We start from the raw sequence: 18,681 nt of genomic DNA on the forward strand, positions 1-18,681 counted from the left end.
TGTATTACCTGTATATTACCCCTTCACCTTCCATATTCGTATAATTAACCCCCCACTGCATGTGACCTGCACATTAACCCCTTCACCACCTCTTCCTCTTTGTATGACCAGTATATTAAAGGTTAACTTTACTTTTGAAAGTAAACTGCCCATGTATTCAACAGGCCCCAGTGGGTAAAGAAATGTTGATCACTGTAATTGCCGTCTAGGCCATTTGTGTCTCCCACTCAAAAAACTCCCATAGTTATTTTTGCCCCGTCCTGTTGGATGCTCCAGCCATTGGGCACTTGCCCCATCATCATCACAGGAGCGAGTGCTCTCCTGGTTTAAAATCCCGCACATGCGCAGTGCACTCTCTTAACCCCCATTATGTCCGCAATCCCATTGGCCAACAGTATTTTGCCCCATGTGCGACAGGATCACAGCATGTTCCACTGACAATAAGATGATGCAGCCATTATCAACTCGGTAAGGAATTTGCATTCTGTGAGGTGAAAATAAAAAAGTCAAAAGACATAAAGAGTTCTAGGGTGACATGTCTTGGAAAGCCGAACGCCTAAATCTGAGATTATACCTCTTGGCTGTCTGAAAGGCCCCGTCTCCAGCTTCTAGGAACCCTCTCATGGTAGAAGGCAACGAAGAATCAAAGGAATTGAGGTCAATGATCTTCTCCCCATCCAGCTCCACACCAATCCTCTGGCCTGCAGAGGCGGAGCTCTGGAACTGAACCAGTCTCATCCTAAGCGGTTGAATCTGAGAGATGCCTCGTCTGGGTACTGCACAAACAGGGTTTTGCTGGACCAATCGCAGAGCACCTCGGACCCAAACCGACATTAGCCCTTAAGGGGGAAAAAAAAAGTGGTCAGTACAAGAAAAAAAGTAAAAAATAATTAACTAAAACTCTACAATTGCATAATTTTCAAAATGCTGGGAATTTTGTTGTCCATATCCCTAGGACAGTATACTGTATACAGAAGTGAACTCATGCCTTTCCCATGCAGAGCAAAGTAACAAGTTCACTTTATTACCTGCTCCATCAGCTGCACGTATTCAAGTTGCTTCCGTCCCCCCACCACTTAGTTTGCTCACTTAGACCAAATTACACTATCCATGTGTAAGCTCCAACAGGGCAGATTACTACGGAGGTCTCCCTACCTGACGCCATTTGGCAGCCATGAATCCCTAAGCTGCCAAGCATCAAAAACCGGTACCGTCATGTAAAGAGGGGGAGTAAGTCACGTGATTCCCTACACCAGGAAGTACCGGCTATTTTATTTCTACCCAGTCCCCCAAACAGAGTTGTGTGTGAGCTCAGGGCAGTGGAGCCGCCATCAGGGCCCATTCATACTAGTGCGCTGTGGTGTAATTTATTGAGAACGCCCCCCCATGCGAAAATTCCGCCTGCTCCAATTTCTTGTACCTTGCTTTGTGATTTAGATTTGTGGTGTGACTGGGCCCTAAAACAGAACCTGCTGCTGCATTAGAAAGTACCAGAATTTTGCCCTATCAAAACAGCCTGTCATTCAAAGGCACTGAAAGCTGTTCCCAGTATGTACAGGCACTTCTAGTAGTCAGCACTTTATACCAGTCAGCGGGTATTTTTGTTGATTATGGGCTGAAGATAATGACTGTGCAAACTATTCTAGCATATAAGGGCTTCAAAAGACCAGAAGGTCCATCAGGAATGCCTTCCGGTGGGCCACATGCTGGCCTTCTTATGTACTGCTGATCGCCAAGACTCCTGAATATTACTAGATAGACATATGTCATAGAACTGGTCAAGTTGGCACTGACTTAACACAAATGGGTCAGCGAGTGCAGCAACATATATAGGCCAGTGAGCATAGAGGCATACTGACCAGACAGCCTGCAAAGAAGCTGTGGCCTGGGGGGTTAAAGAGGGCCAGAATCAAAGAATAGCCATGGACGGGCAAATGTCCCAGTAAGAACAACAGGTTCTAAGGGTTCTGACCGTCACTGAATCTACCAGGACCCACTAAACTGTAAATAGCAACTTAGTGGAAGCAACACATCTGGTTCAAGTGAACCTGTACTCTGGCCGTCCATCTACACCAGCCTTTCTCAACCAGGATGCCTTGGCACCCAGGGGTTGCCTTTTGCCTTCCTCAGGAGTGCCTTGTGTTTTCATGGTGTAGGCAGGCTTCTGATGTGAAGGTGGCTTCTCTTGTGGTAGGTGGGGACTTTAATATGAAAGGGGGGCTCTAAAGTAAAGGGAGAGTCTGCTGTGAAAGACGGACTTCTGATGTGAATAGGGCCCTTGATGTGAAGGTGGTCTCCTGATTAAACGGGGGACTCTCATGTGAAAGGCAGGATTTTGATGTGTAGGGGGCTCCTGATTTAAAGAAGGGGCTCTGATATCATGAGGGCAACCTCTTTCCATGGGTCCCCTTTAAAAGCCATACCAGACTCCTCTCTGGCATATGGGTCTAGTGTGGATTTTGAAGGGACCACACACAGTTTTCTACCTTTACATGTTTTGCATTTTAGATAGGGGTGCCCCGAGATTTGGCAAACTTTTAAAAGGGTGCTGTGACTGAAAAAAGGTTGAGAAACACTGATCTACATTATGCCCATCCACCTGTACTACGTCCATACAGGGTAAGGTTTGCCTGATAAGCCATTCACTACTCAAAGATTCATTCCCTATGCTCCCATTATCACATTTGCCTGCCGGAGACATGAGAAGGAAAGCCCGGTGTAAACTCCAGGATGGTCTGTATCAGAGCTTATGCACGGCTATGGGCCCTCTTCCCATCATCATTTCCCTGGTCCAATCACAGCATTGTAGGACAGAGAGTCACATGCCTTCCCAAAACGTCCTTAGGCTCCATCAAGTGAATAGAATGGCTAGGAGTGCAGGGAATGCAAGAATCTACAGGGGAGGGAGTGAGGTATTAAGTGAACCTGTTACCTTCTTATATGTTTTAAGCCCACATTCCTTTTTTTAAATTAGAAAAGCGAAAAAAATCTCTGACTACAATGAAGAATGCTTCTAAAGGTTGTAAGCCAGGTCTGAGCAAATCCCCGAAGCCAGGTAGTCAATGCTCCTTAAAGATTACAGATGGTGCTGAACATTTGAGGTTCGATCCAGCTGATATCAATGGAGCTGGCCCCTAAAAAAATCCAGCTGGCTCCTGGATTGGACAGACTGGCTCGGGAATTCCATAATAATTACTCCATCACTGCTGTAAGAGAACATTATTGCCCGAAAACAGGAATATACACCCCGAGCTGGCCATACACTGATACATTTTGGTATAAACGTTTAAAGCAGGAGTATCCAAATTCTGGTCCTCCTGCCGTGGTGCAACTACAAATCTCATGGGGTATTGCAAGACTCTGACAGCCACAGGCATGACTTCCATAGGAGTTTGCCTACCCTTGTTTTGAAGGACAAATCTCATCAGAACATTGGATAACGTCAGAGAATTGACGAATGTCGCTAAAAATTTAGTTTGATTTATTAACATTCACTTTTGGAATGAATCGGGTTTCCTGAACAAAAACCACAATCACTGTTCATTATAAAACACGTTTCCATCCTAATCCTGCAATCTTTTTTCCTTAACATGGCCAAAAATAATTGACAATTGGCTCCTATTAACTATTAGAAAACTGATCAAAGCTTCTGAAAACAAACCCTTTGAGTAAAATTTTGTTGGTATATGTCCAGTTTATTTCTCATCCTGTCCATGAAATAGACTATCCAATGGGTGCAAAATTAGCCCATGTACACCCCCGATTCCTGGACAGCATTCTCCTTCATGTCTATCACTGAAACATTCCCTCTATGTGATCTGTGCGAGGGAGCCAGTACCAGAATAATTCAAGCGGGATGTTCTTTATACATTTAACCTCATTTCTTCCTTATTAGCTATACATGACCGTGTATAGCAGCGTGTGTTATGTATGTAATCATAAATAATGAAATCACAGAATGAGCATAATATAAGGTTCTATCATAAGCCAATCAGAGGTGGGTTGTCTTATCTAGTCGCTGATTACCATATGTAGCTTGAATAGAACCATCAAAACATATGGGATGTACATAGTTTCATACAGGGTTATTCACAGAAGGGTGAAGAGTTAGGAGAAGGGAACAATCTAGGAGAACATAGCTGAACTGGAAAGTGAGCTGAATTAGGAGAATTTGTACAAATCAGCGGTGTTGTCCTAGATTGTTCACTTCTGCGGCCTTCTCCAAACCCTTCACCCTTTTGTGAATAACCCTGTGAATGTTTGAGGTTGAATAAAGACACGGGTCCACCAAGTTCAACCTTTGTGTGTCTGCGGGTGATTCTGCATGTGTATGAGTGTGTATGAGAGCATGTAATGTGTGATCTTGTTTTTGAAGAGTACCTGTACTTCTGTATTTTACAGTCTCTGAGGAAGGTATCTAAATGCCTTTTGAATGATTCAACACTCTCAGCCGATACCACTGCTTGTGGAAGAGGAGTTCCAGACCCTAACCGCTCTAACTGAAAAGAACCCCTTACACCCCTTGTGGTTAAATCTTTTCTCCACCAATTTTAGGTGGTGGCCTCTAGTCTTTGTTACGGAGTTTACCGTAAAAAGTTTATTGCTGATGTTGCTATCACAATTGAACATCTGGCTTATATCATGAGCCAATTAGAGGTGGGTCATCTTATCTAGTCGCCGATTACCTAGTAGCTTGAATAGAACCATCAGAACATTTGGGATGTACAGACACAGCGGATTATTATTAAATGTATAAAAGACATTTCGCTGAAATGCAGAAATATTCATTTCAATGTCATTAATAATAAATGATTAGATTCTGTTTTCGGAAGTCGATAGAATATTCTACAGAGTTTTAATGTTTTTTTTTCATTTGTTTTCGGTATACCAAAAGCTGACCAGCTATCCCGCCATAGTACCACACGATAGTCCTTTGCGGTCAGCTGTGATTTCCTAAGCTTACACTATGCGGCGTTTTTTATAAAAAATGGGGGGGGGATTTATCAAAACAGGAGCAGACAAAATCTGGAGCAGTTGCCCATGGCAACCAATCAGCTTCTCTCTTCAGTTAAGCTTTGAAGCCGATTGGTTGCCATGCACAACTGTTCCAGTTTTCATAAACTCCCCCTCACTGTGCACTGCAAAACTTCTCATCCATTCATTCTGGAGGCAAGCAAAGGGTTCTTTCCTGTGCTCATCAGCTCCATCTAGTGGTCATAATGTAGTATTTTCCTGAAATTAGTATATTTTCTTTGCAGGTTGAATACAATAATATTTGTATTTGCCTGCATTCGCACAGAACACGCGAGAATTTTTTATAAAACACACTGCTAAATATTGCCAAGAGCCAGCTTGCATGCAGCTGTTTTGGGGTATTATTGGCTCTACAAATGATAGTTGTATTTGGGTCTGTTCACACACAGTGTGCTGACCCCGATCAATGCAGGTCACTGCTAGGACACATAGAAAACAATTGTCACCCATTCACACCACAACATGAGTGTGATGGGCTGGGGCCTGGGACACAATGCAAACGTGCTCTATCTTATAGGTTGCCTCCCCCCCCCCGCAGGTAGCCACACGGCAATGCAGTGGACCGTGGTGCTGTGCGGGGACCTGAATGGAGTGTACAAATTGTACACAACTGATAAAGTAAAAAAATCAAATAAAATGTAAACAGTGACAGAATAGGCACGTGCGATACAATGTTCACTACCGGAGTGGTCACAACACACTAGGCCGTCCACTAAAAGGCACCATTTCATTGGATGGGCTAGTGTGAACAGGCCCCAAGTGTTGTAGGGCCCGTTCATACTAGCCACCCCACCCCCACTAAAACGCTCCATTCTAGCGGACGGCCTAGTGCAGGGGCGCCAACAATTTTTCGTCTGGAGATCTACTTTTCAAATGATGAGCTCAATGAGATCTACCAACGAAAAAACACCTGCATTCAGGGGCGGGAGGAGGTGTGGTGCTGCATTAAAGTCAATGGCACCGCAGCCGGGCACCGCAGGCAGGCCCCTCGCCCACAGTGCGATCGCCTGCACCCAGAACCCAGGCACATTAGTGCCTACGCTCTAGTCCAGTGCGTTCCGCAAAAATGCTGCGAGCACTATTTTTGCAGATCGCACTGGACCAGAATGCAGGCCTGCGTTCCGGGTGCTGGCGATCGCACTGTGGGCGAGCGGCCTGCCTGCGGTGCCCGGCTGCAGTGCCATTGACTTTAATGCACCGCCACACCCTCTCCCCTGAACGCAGGGAGTCGGCCGGCTTACATTCCAGTGCGTCCTAGAGGCCCCGGCGTCCTGTCCTCCGCGCGGTGCTCGTGTGGCCGAAGTTGCACATGGGGAGAGGTGTCCCGCCCCTTTCAATCTGCCACATTCAGCCGGCAGCCGCACGAGCACCGCGGGAGCATAGCCGTAGCCAGCTCTTTTTGTGTCTGAGGCAAGAAAGAAAACCATGTGTCCTCCCCCCCCAAACAGGCGTGTGATGTCACCCAGCGCCCTGCCTCCAGGATTTTTTTTACATTTTGTATTTATTATTTTACTCTTGGGGGGGCTTCGGGGGGAATATTAGGGGTCTAAACAGCCCCCTGATATTTCCCTTTTAAAATAGAAAAAGAAATTGAGGACACAGAGTCCTCAATCTCTTTTCCTGCAGCCTCTGTTCTAAATGAATGGAAAGCAAAGAGGCTTCCCATTCATTCAGAAAATATTTTACTATCATCCAGTTTCTGAATGGGGAGGAGACTCTGTACAGAGTGCTTCTCCCCATTGAAAACTCATGAATGAACAAGTGATGTAAATCACTTCCTGTTCATTTATAACTGGGGACACATATGTCCCCAGTTATTTACAAACACTGGAGTGATCAAACGATCGCTCCAGTGTTTGTCCTGCACAGAAGATTGGTACATATCACTGATATGTACTGATCCTCTGCCGCTCGGCCACACACAGCGGGGCTCAGCTTCTCCTCTGGATCCACGCTGCTCTCCCGGGCAGAGGCAGGTTCCGAGGAGAAGTGAAAGAAGCGCTGCAGCCAGGGGGGTGCAATGCTCTGGCTCATGCAGACTGTTCTTCCCGTCCACGTCTGTAGCAATGTATGTCAGCGGATAAATATGACAGCTTAGCTAGCGACTTTAAACAAAAAGTCAAAATGTGCATATCAGTAAATGCAGAGCTCAGTAAGCATATGTCACATATACTAAAATGTGCTTGAAGCCGACTATGGCCCCCGCCATGTTTACATGATCGTGCACCTGAAATAGTTATTTTACAAACAACCAAACTTCCACATCCCCCAACAAACTACAATCCATCCTACAGACCGGGCGCCCCCTCAGCTCTCCACACACTCTCTGCCCACACCACATGCTTTCAGTGCGCGCTACATCCCCTAAGTGCAATGTAATCACGTGATATACATAAACATAGTAAGCGGTTACCAGGGTGACAGCCCGAGAACCCCCCAACGTGTCCTGGAAAGGCAGAGCGGACCTCAGTCCCGTGACCCCGTCTGCTGCTAAACGAGAACTACATTTCCCAGAGCGCACTGCGCCGCCTTCAACAACTTTATTGAAAACGCTCACAGCTAGAAGGCGCGCTGATTTGGCAGGTCTTTGACCTGGAATAATTTGTGTCTGAGAAGCGCTGAGGGCTGATGCTTTGCTGTGCATTTTGTTATTTGCTCAGAGGCTATTTGCTAATAGGCTTAATAAATGTTGTTTACAGTAAAAAAAAAAAAAAGACCCATCTAGTGGGGCTGCACTCACATAAGGGGTAAGGGGTAACTACCCATTCATGCCTGGGCTGTTTTACTTAGCTGATCCCTACTCTCTCCTGGCTCTACAGCCGAGTGATACACAAATAAGATACATTTTTGGTAATAGTTAAGGTACTTGGAATGTATTTTTAAGTTTTAACTCCTGAGTTTAGTGTCACTTTAAGGCTAGGTTCACACTGCACGACACACCATGTTCAGGTGCACACAGTGATTGCCGTGTGGCCCCATTGATTTAAATGAGGTGACATCCGCGTGGCAATCGCTAAAAAAAGGTACAAGTACCTTTTTTGCAAACCCGCGGCTTATGGCTTTTTTTTTAGATGTGATCGTGTTCACTTGCATGGGCAGAATCGCTGTGGGAAACCACGCGATCCGCCTGGCGCGACTGGGGTGCCATTCCAAAATAATGGCACCCACAACGTGATCGGTTCACGCCTTGGCGACTGCACGGCAACTGTACACAAAACCACATTGTCACGTGGACAATGTGGAGTCAGGAGTCACCTAGGTGTGAACCTAGCCTAAGGGGTAACTTCATCCTTGGTGAAGGTGTTTGTAAATAAATGTTCAAAGAGAAGTATGGATACCAGAACTCCAGTTGCAATACAGATGCGTCTGTTTATTGATGAAACTGAGTGTGATTATGCTGCATTTCTGTCAATAAACAGACGCATCTGTATTGCAACCAGTGTCCATACTTCTCTTTGTGTATAATAACGGCTGCCATCCGTTGATCACCGTTGCACCCACCTTAACTAATTTGGAATAAGCGGTCAGGAGTGCGATGGGTTCACGGACTGTAAACAAACTCGTACCCACTGAGCACAGGCAGCCTTGTCCTATACTTACTTTAATCTCCGTTCCAGTGATCTTTCCTCCAGATTTCTGGAATGGAGATGATGGCATGTATGGGACCAGGCTGCCTGCTTTCAGGGATGGCGAGGATATTTTTTTAAGAATAACTTCACTGAAGGTGTTCTTTAACTCAGTTCCATAGTGAACCTGCTTGGATGAGTAGTGAAGCACCTTCAACATACAGATCAAAGTCCAGTTCAATGTAACAAACTACAACGAGCTATAGAGGTTTACAGATTAACCTCAAGAAAGAGCTCTGGATTTCACTGCAGTCATTCCCTACTTAAAAGTCGCCCACAATATGATTTACATTTACCAACATTTACATTTAATCAGGAAAACCTTACCCTATATTTTAGATGGTAAACCTAAAGATGGTTGTACATGCAGAGTGTAACATACATGGTCAATTTGTCTGTGGAAAAAGGGTAACAACTAAGGCCCCGTTCCCACTGTGCGATATGCAAATCGCGCATTTGTCGCACGATTTGCATATTGCGTGATATTGCGAGATTTGCCGCGCGACATCGCGTTCAAGCTTGCATTGAGCAAGCTTGAATCGCGGCTAAATCCGCTCCAAAAAGGGTCCTGCTGTAGCGACACACGACCAGCGAAAGCAGGACCCTTTGCCCCATTGAAATGCATTGGAGCGCGATATCGCGCGGTAATTTGCCGCGATATCGCCGGAATTACCGCGCGATAAATCGCTCAATGTGAACGGGGCTTTAAGGAGTGCTTGTATTTTGGAGGGGTCAGCTGATTAATAGACTTGCATTGAGAGAAAGAGCAGTAAAGCTCAACCATTGTTTAGCACTCCAAAGAAAGAAACACGGCCTGCATATTTAATGAACAAGTATGGCTGCCCCATGTTCTAAAGTTCGAACTCGAACCGAACTCAGGTGTGTTTGGTCCATCACTAATCAATCAATGTATTTTAAATGCAGCTAGTATAAGTGCCTAAGATCTGTCTTATATTAGCTTAGATGTACAGTGGAAGTCCAGCAGTGTATGACCCAATGAATCCCTATTGCTTTGCAAAATGCTGTCAGTCTACCCCATGGAAGTTGCTTACAGGAGAGATGGGCACGAGCATGGGTACCCCAGCCATGTTGAGCCAGTTGAATTGAGGTGTTGCTGTTGAACTGTGCACTGTGGAAGACAATTTACTCAAGAGTAAAGGAGAACATACATGTAATATATACAACGAAGATCCTGAGATTATTATTTTAGTGCGATTTTTTGGGGTATTTTTTCGCTCCTCTGCTTTTCTTCAGCCATTTTTTTTTTACTACATTGGTATAGAGTTGTCCATTTCAATTGCCAAATGCTTCCGTACAGAATCTCATGCTGGATAAACTCTGTGAAGTGTGCAGTAGGTATGCTATATATGTACTGACAAGCATTAGATAAACAGCTCTGCCAGTTGAGATGGAGCTGTAGGTTAAATGAGAACGAGGAAGCAATGTAAATGTTTCACAAGGACGCTGGAAAGACAGTTCATCCCAGGTAACATAATCTGAGCTTTATTTACAGAACCAGAGAGATCTTTAGATAATGTAGAGGGAAGCAAGAATCTCAGCTTCTTTTCACTAGTCCTATTGACGGCACCAGTAGAGGTCAGACACTGGTCCAAAGTCAGGAAACAGTCCAGCTTGTGGAAAGACCTGTCAATGTACAACTGTAAATGTATGTTACCTGTCAACTGTGTGCATGGTGTGACCCTTTCCATCCAACTCATAGACTTTCCTGTGACTGGGCACCAGAATTGTCTCCAGTGGTGCCCATACAATGGGCAGCACAGTGTGTTAGTAGTTAGCACTTCTGCCTTGCAGCTAGGGTTGCCACCTTTTCTTCAAGCGAAACCCGAACATTCTAGCGACATGCTGAAATTTTTTAGGGAGAATGAGTCGCGGCTTATTCATATGTAAATAGTGCCACCCATTTATATGTAAATATCACAGTTGAGACTATTTTCAGTGGGGGGCTAGTAGCCCTTATCTTAATTTTGGTTGCCCCTGTCTGCCTGACATGTCTGCTTTTCTGCTGCCATGAAACCCAGACACAGCATTCAAAACCCGGACTGTCTGGGTGAATCCTGGACAGGTGGCAACCCTACTTGCAGCACTGGGGGGTCCCCGGTCAGGACACTACTTGCAAGGAGTTTGCATGTTCTCCCTGTGCTCGTGCGGGTTTACACCAGGTACTCTGGTTTTCTCCCACACTCCATGCTGGAAGGTTAATTGGCTCCTGTCTTAAAGGAGAACTATGGTGTTAAGGCTTTTCCCCATAGTTCTACTTAGGGTAACGGCAATAAGCCAATTTGTTCCAGGGTTAGAGCAAGGAAGGTCCAATTCAAACGGTCAAATGCCTTCTCTGCATCTACAGACAGAAGGCATAGGGGGAGACCCGAGGACTTGGCATAGCGCATGAGAGTAAGTGTCTTGATTGTATTATCTCTGTTGGCTGCCGTCAGAATAATAAAAAAAAAATTACCATATGAATGCATAGTTATTGGCTATTTCAATTTGCAATAGCCAATGGCAAACTAGCATATGCACCCGCCCACTGCTGCTGTCAATCAGCAGAGGGGGTCCTGCAGTTCTCTATCAGGTCCCCCTCTGGTGATTGACAGCAGCAGAGGGCGGGTGCATATGCTATGCCATTGGCTATTGCAAAGTGAAATAGCCAAAAGGAATCTAGCTATGCATTCCTATGGCGTGTTTTTTTTATTTTTTATGGCAGCATAAACCGCCCGGCCAATAGAAAACAGTTGGGCGGAGCTAGCTGTCACTGCTAGCTCCTCACAATTGTTTTCTATTTTTTTTTTAACTTTTTATACTATTTTTCTATTCTGCTCAGTACCACTGCTGTTCGGCATCTATAAGAATAGACCGAACAGCAGCGAGTAGCTTGCCGGAGGTTCGGCTTAGCCGATCCAGATGTTGGATCGGCTGAGTCGATCTCCTTCTGCACTTCGGGTCAGCCGAACATGCTGAGCATGTTTGGCTGACCTGAAGCCACACGAAGCAAGCCGATGTAAGGCTGATTTCAGCCGGTATATGGCTGAAATCAGCCATACAAGCCTCAAGTGAATAGCCGAACAGCGTTCGGCTCATTTCACTTCGGGTCGATTGTTCACTCGGCTGCCTACAGCAGCTTAGTGAATAGACCCCTAAGTCTGATTTTTTGCAATGCTCTGCAGAATAGGCACACACACCTCAACAAAGCATCAGTAGGAGGACAAGAGGACCGACTACTCCAGGACAGTCTGGAGCCAGACTGTGTTCTGCTTTTTGCATCACCAATCACATTAAACCTCCAAGGCAGGTCTGAATCTGATTTGTGACAGTGAGAAACTTATTGGCTTTGTCGGTTTGTTACATCAGGCTTTTTCTATGTGAGAGACAACAAAGAGTGTGATCCAGCATTACCAGCGGGTGTGCTTCAGGAGCACTTGATTACAGACCAAGGAAATTGGAAATGACATGTTACATCAGGCTTTCTGTATGTGAGGAACAGGAAGGAGTGTGATCCAGGCTCAGCAGGTGCTCCAGGAGCACTTGATTACAGACCAAAGAGAGTGGAAATGACATGTTACATCAGGCTTTCTCTATGTGAGAGGCCACAAGGAGTGTGATCCAGCATCACCAGTGAGTGTGTTCCAGGAGTACCTGACTGCAGACCAAGTGGGATTACAGAGAGTGGAAATGACTGGTGTATTACAGCACTGAAAAAACTCAGCAGATAGGCTACCCTCCTTCAATGCATTTCGACGGTTTCATATCAATAGTTTTTATTGACAAAACCAGAATTTGATGCAGAGCATTTGAGACTTTACTTTATATTCAGCTCCTGTACACCATTTGTAGGCTTCAAATGCTGACATGCATGTCCTCCCATCCTGCCCTGCACCCGCCATCCCTTACCACAGCCATCAGGCATAACCCCTATATAAAGGCATTACAACAATTATTTTCTAGGTGCACTCCAATAGTGGGGAATCCTTCCTGTTTTTGTTGCTCATTGATTGTCATCATCAGTAACAGATCATTGGGAGCTGCTTTGCTTTAACTCTAACATAAAGTCATCATTTATCAGAGCCACGGACAATGCATTAGTGACTTCTATCAGTCTGTAATTCTTCTCACTTCATACTCGGTATATTATAATACAGAAAGAATGACGTTCTAGTCTCCGACGGTCCGCGCCGAGTGTCCGCAATCAGCTGGGGGGTGTGGCCCCTCGAGGGTCATGACGCCACTAGGGTGTGTGGTCCCTCGAGGGTCACATGACGGGTCATGATGTCACGGGCTGATTTAGACACCCACGTAGGCCATCGTTGATTCAGATGTCCGGTGAGGCATGTCCGGACATACACCGATGGCCTCTCTTGGAATGGAGTACTAGGGACACAGTGGATTTGAAAACAGGCTGCCGTCCGTGGCCGTCTTCTAATCTATCCAATATACAGGTACCTCTTTTCCCTCATATGAACCTGATAAACTTGCTACTCACTCTATTGGGAGTCACGATGTTCAGAGCACAGGTGCAGCGGTGATGAGGAGGCTTGCTGTGTTTCGTTTGAAACTATTCTTTTTTTCGGTGGCTCTTCTTTTTTTGTTTCTGGGAAGTAACTGGTTGTATTAGGGAAGCTATCTCTCTTCTACCTCCCCTCTCTCCTTTTTGTATTTTAGCCATGGGACGTTCCTCTTGGATGACATCTATCTCTACTTAGTGGATGTCTTTGGTTGTTTCCTGTTCCTCTTCTTTTTCTTTTCTTTTTGCTTGCCTCTGGTTTTTTGTGGATCATGCCACTTGTTACTCGATATTCATTATATGGGCCTTTTCATGCCTAGACGCTGTTACCCTGATTCATTCCACTGTCTGGGCGAAATTTTAAACTCCTGAACTGCTGAATATTGCCCTATGGGGGCATCGGGTGGCCTCACCTGGGACTGGTAAGACAGGCACCCTTATATACATATGTTTGTATATACAGGTGAAACTCGAATAATTAGAATATCGTGCAAAGTTCATTTATTTCACTAATGCAACTTAAAAGGTGAAACTAATATATGAGATAGACTCATTACATATGGTCTGAACCATTTAATGCTCAGGGTATTGGTGGATATTGGAGGTGTTTCTGCTCGATTTCTCTTTTGTTCTTTTCTTTTATATTGTGATTTACCTTTTTTAATCATGTATTTAATAAAAATGTATACATTTTATATAACAACATTTTTGTGAATCATCGCTTAGAGTGCCTAAAAACCCCCACCCTTCCAAACTTCCTCTTTTCAATCATAACCAGGGGTGTGACACTTGCTATATAACACTGTCCCCCCCACCCCTCCTCCCCCTGTGATTTATACAGAAAGAATACACAGGCTTGTTGTGATGGTGCCCCACACAGTCCAGGTCAGTTTGGGGGTCTCTTACTAAGGTCAATGATATGATAGGGTGCTGTGCAGGTAAGGAGTTTCAGGACTAGCGTTTTGATTTCCTGCATGAATCCTGAAGAATCTATCATCCAAAGATTTTCCCGGAAGGTCACCAACTCAATAAAGCCCAACTGAGCTCATAGTTTAATCTGCAAATACATTCCAGGTCCTGTCCATTCCAGGCCACCACGTTCCCTGCTGAGTCAAAGCTTGAGAATTAGCTTTTCTGATTGGAGAGCTATAGGTCTAACTGAGCTGGGGGCCGAGATATTGTTAGTTCGCTAATTGTTTGGTGCACAGAAACCTGCCTTTTATGGATGGGCCACAAAAAAAATCAATTTGAAGGGTTGGATTTGACTAGAGCGCTAATAGTAAAAGCAATCCCAAGTGCGCTTTGTTTCGTAAAAAAAAAAGTCTCACAATCTACGCCAAATAAATAGCAGTTCAGAAAATGAGTTTGTCAGTTTTTGGCACAATAGAGGTGTGCAGCATTGTTGATGATGGTGCTACATAGTTACACACTCTGCTATGCACCAAATAAACTACATGCGCTGCAACATAACAGTTTATTTGACATGTGGTGCTCCAAAATAAGATGTCACATGCGACAATCTGCATTGCTCAACAATCGCCAATCTTAGTATTATGGGCCCCAATTGATGCACCTGGAATGTATTCATGTTCAATTGTGCTTTAACGGCCAATTCATACTGGATCTGTTGTGTTGCGCTCCGTTTTTCAACGGATGTTAACGGAAGGGCACCAAAAAAGAAATGGGTGTGCATGGGGCTAGTTCATCGTTCCCTTAAGTTGCACTGAGAAAAACTAGAACATGCACTACTTTTTATTAAGCGCAACGTAATGCAACGGATCCAGTGTGAACTAGCTTCATTCATACCCATTCATTTTTTGGTGCCCTAACGTCAGAACCCGTTGAAAAATGTATAGCAACGCCACGGAACAGAAGAAAATCGGAAGGTACAATTCCAAGTCAACGGACCCTCCGATTTAATTCTGATTTTGGTGTGAATGCACCTTAAAGGAAAACTCCACTTTCTTTAAAAAAAAACTCATATAGCATATAAGCCATTATGTAATGAAACATTATTAAAAATTACCTTTTCATTTTAATCTGAAGCTGCTACAATTTTCTAAAAGTGTTAAAATAATTCAATGAAACCTAGTAAACGAGGCATGCTGTACACAGTTGGTTTAGGGAACACCCCCAGTAATATAATTTTCTGCTTCTTTGATGGGCTCACTGATTTTCACGGTCTGCACTAAAATAGAAGTAAAATTTTAGACATCACTTGCAATAGAAATGCCATTTTTGGTGAGATACACCCTTAAGCTGGCTATACACTTGTAGATTTCCGAATGAACAGTCGTACAAAAGATCTTTCTTTACCACCCGGTAATGCCATCAGACACTTGACATTTGTTGATCAAAATGTTGTTTGATTCTAACGTTCAATTTTTTAATGAATGGAGTTTTCCAAAACAAAAACCACATTCACTGGAAATATTTTCCATCCTGCTCCCTCGAGTTTCTTCGTCACTACGGTTATCGATTGTCGATTTGACCCCATAAACTAATAGAAAGTTGAAAGAAAGTGCTTTCGTGTGAAAGTTCTTTCGAAAATATAGGCTGTGTAGGGCCAGCTTAAAGGGGACCTTACCCCTTTCACTATAATCACATCAGCATACAGCTCTGCATGCTGATATGAAATCATCTTACATTCATTAGTTAAACATGTTATTCATTTACTTACAAATAAAATTTGTCCACTTCCTGGTCCACTTCTGGCACAAATTATGTAATTGTGCCCAAGCGTTGCATCCTGGGAAGGTTTCATCAGCAGGGCATTGCTGGGAAATCTCATCTCTAATCTCAGGACATCTTAGGGAGAGGCATTTTCCTACCCTGTGATGATGTGCATGGTCACACATCCTATTCATATGTGCCAGAGTTCCAGGAAGTAAAGGGAGATATATTTATCTCCACTGTCCACTGTCAGAAGACAGGGGAGGAAAAAAAAAAAAGGAATACAAAGCCGGCAATGATCTAGAAGTATGTGTTTGTAGATTGTCACCACTAAACATTTCTAAAGGTGTGTTTGTTGTTATTTTAAAGATTTGGGTAAAGTTCCTCTTTAAGGGTTCATTACTTATAAAAGGATGCAGACAGTGCAACGTTCCTCATTAGAACACTGAAAGTGCCCAAGGTGGTTGTAATGAAGATAGACCCTCCCATTCAGGAATTAGTCTGGAAAAGGACAAGGTCGGAATCTGCAACAAATTTTGTTCAAATCCTTGCAATGTACCTTGATCACCCAGGGGGGGATTTTTTCCCCCCACAAAAGTATCTGTCTTCTCCTTCATCACTATAGTCTCTGTTGCTTTTGCTTTGAACAAACATATATTCTATAAGAGAAATGATTTTAGAAATCTATCTCAGAAACAGGGCATTTGTTCAAGAGTATATAAGTAACCTCAACGAGGAAATGGAGCTGAATTATAAAAACTGGAACAAAAGTGGAGCTATTTTCTATAGCAAGCAGCAATATTGTTTCACTCAGGTATACCTGATTGGTGTCAGGCATAGAGAAGCAGCTTTATGATGTCTCCAGTTATTAGTAAGCAGCCTCGGGTATCATTTATAGCAAAGAGACAGCACACCCTTATTGTTTTATCTGGATGTTGGTTTGGAAATATAGACATGACCAACTCGCACACACAGTAGACCCAGTTCAATTAGTATCAAATTAGGCAGGCCCTTGCATTATATAGTTATGGCAGATTTAAAGGAGATTGTACAATCAGGTTGTATATTGTATGGTCAGCAACTGAAGCCAAAACTTTTGAGAGGGATTGGAGAGGGATTGGAGAGGGATTGGAACAACTGTCAGGTTTTTATTGTTCTTTATCCCGTTAGGAAGGTTCAGCCTGTCTATTTGTCCTGGTGACTGTTTTCACTAAAAGTGAAAGAAAATTCCAAATTTTGGGTTGTCATCAGAACAGGAATAGACAGAAAATCTTCCAATGGGGACACTAGTTCTTGTGACCCTGCATAAGCTTATAGAAACGATGCCACGCCATGATCAAAGCTAAAGGCGGGCCAATGAAATATTAGAGTGTGTGACTTTTTTTGGCCAGGTCGTGTAGCTACTCTAATTTCAGTTCCACATAAATTAATCAATCCTTATATCTTTATCACATTTTTTTCGTGAAGGTTATTTTAACCAGAAAAATCCACCTTTCCTCAAAGAGGACAATTGGACCATCTGTGTATTTTATGTACACACAATCCAAGTGCGCAGAGATTGTTATCGAAGGTAATGTACCTTATATATATTGCTAGTTTAGACACATTGACATAACTGGTAAGTTCCATAAGTGTTCTGTGTTTCCCCGTAGCTACCAGTCACATTCAGATTTTCCTTCTTCAACTGCTACTTTCCAATGAAGTTTTGTTCCGATTGGTGGTTGTGGGGCAACAAAAAACTGTTCTTATCTTGATGGACTTTAATCCATCAAAACGCTGGACAGAGTAAACGCCTCTTGTTTGGACATACGCTTCTGCTCTAGACTCATGAGTGCCTCTACTAGATGCCTGCTATCATGTTTCTTAGGTAGCCAGAAAATCCTCTCTGGGGTGCCTCTCTCATGATAGATATGTTGATATTGTGGATCACCGGCACTTCATACAGCGTCATTGACCTTTGAAGAATGGTGGTGCTCACAGTGATTACACAGATGTACTCACAAACATACAGGGGGGAATTTATCATGGCAATTGCGAGTGTTTGTACTTGCACGGAATATATTTGCACCAGATTTATGATGCTAGTGTAATGTTTTTCATAAATGAGGTTTAATAGACTCCAGGAAAGACTCGTAACTCCAGGCAAAAAACTTAAAGCCCATGCAACACTGCACGCAAAGCTGTGCTGAGCGAAGCAAAGCTGTCTGGCACGGAGCTTTGCGTGTAGTGTGTGAGCTGAATGCAGGCAGATGATTGAAAGAAAGTCCTGGAGCAAAAGGCAAAAGAATAGGCGAAAGGACGGCATGACAGGGTGGGCAGGCAGTCAGGTAGAGAAAGGGTTAAGTTAGCCTAAGGAAGGTGCTTGGGTGTCACTTACCGTGATTGGCTGGGTCAAGTGGTCCAGGAGGAGCATCCAGGGTGGTTAGAGCAGGAGGAGGGGTGATCCAGGCAGTTGGGAGTCAGCACAAGGTCAGTTCACTTCCCGCCCTCCCTCCCTAACGTTTGTTTTTTTTTGTTTGTTTGTTTACTGCTTGTTTTAATTCACTTGCTTGTCTTTCAGAGGCTGGATCTCGGTGGCGTTGGTTAGGTCTGCGCATGGCGGGCTACGGTGGCTGTGGGCTGCGTCCGTGGTGCGCGGCCCCGTTTGTTCTCTGGCGGGTTCAGCAGAGAGAGAGGTCAGAAATAGGTGTAGGAGGTCTCTGCTGTTACTTCCCAATGTTGTCCCTGAGTCGGTGGGTTGCGGCTAGGGGCCAGTGGTTTAAGGGGGTAAGCAGAGATCTTCGGTGGTTGAGTAAGTGGTGCCTGCGCAGACCTCACGCCAAAGAATAGGTT

The 18,681-nt window shown here is 44.2% G+C and overlaps 1 protein-coding gene across 1 annotated transcript in view; it reads right to left on the reverse strand.

The window, feature by feature from the left end:
• The window catches only part of LOC108797684 (fumarylacetoacetate hydrolase domain-containing protein 2-like), a 28,805-nt gene extending 21,282 nt beyond the window's left edge, over window positions 1-7,523 (reverse strand). Inside the window, exons 1-2 of the mRNA XM_018569330.1 lie at window positions 7,448-7,523; window positions 575-839 (exon numbers count right to left, since the gene is read on the reverse strand). Coding sequence (XP_018424832.1) covers window positions 575-834 — 260 coding nt within the window. The 5' untranslated portion in view covers window positions 835-839; window positions 7,448-7,523. The remainder of the gene's footprint in view (window positions 1-574; window positions 840-7,447) is intronic.
• Between the last annotated feature and the right edge of the window lie 11,158 nt (window positions 7,524-18,681).

The sequence above is a fragment of the Nanorana parkeri genome, unplaced genomic scaffold (assembly GCF_000935625.1).
Source record: "Nanorana parkeri isolate BGI_ZX_2015 unplaced genomic scaffold, ASM93562v1 scaffold1321, whole genome shotgun sequence".
Taxonomy (NCBI): Eukaryota; Metazoa; Chordata; class Amphibia; order Anura; family Dicroglossidae; genus Nanorana; species Nanorana parkeri.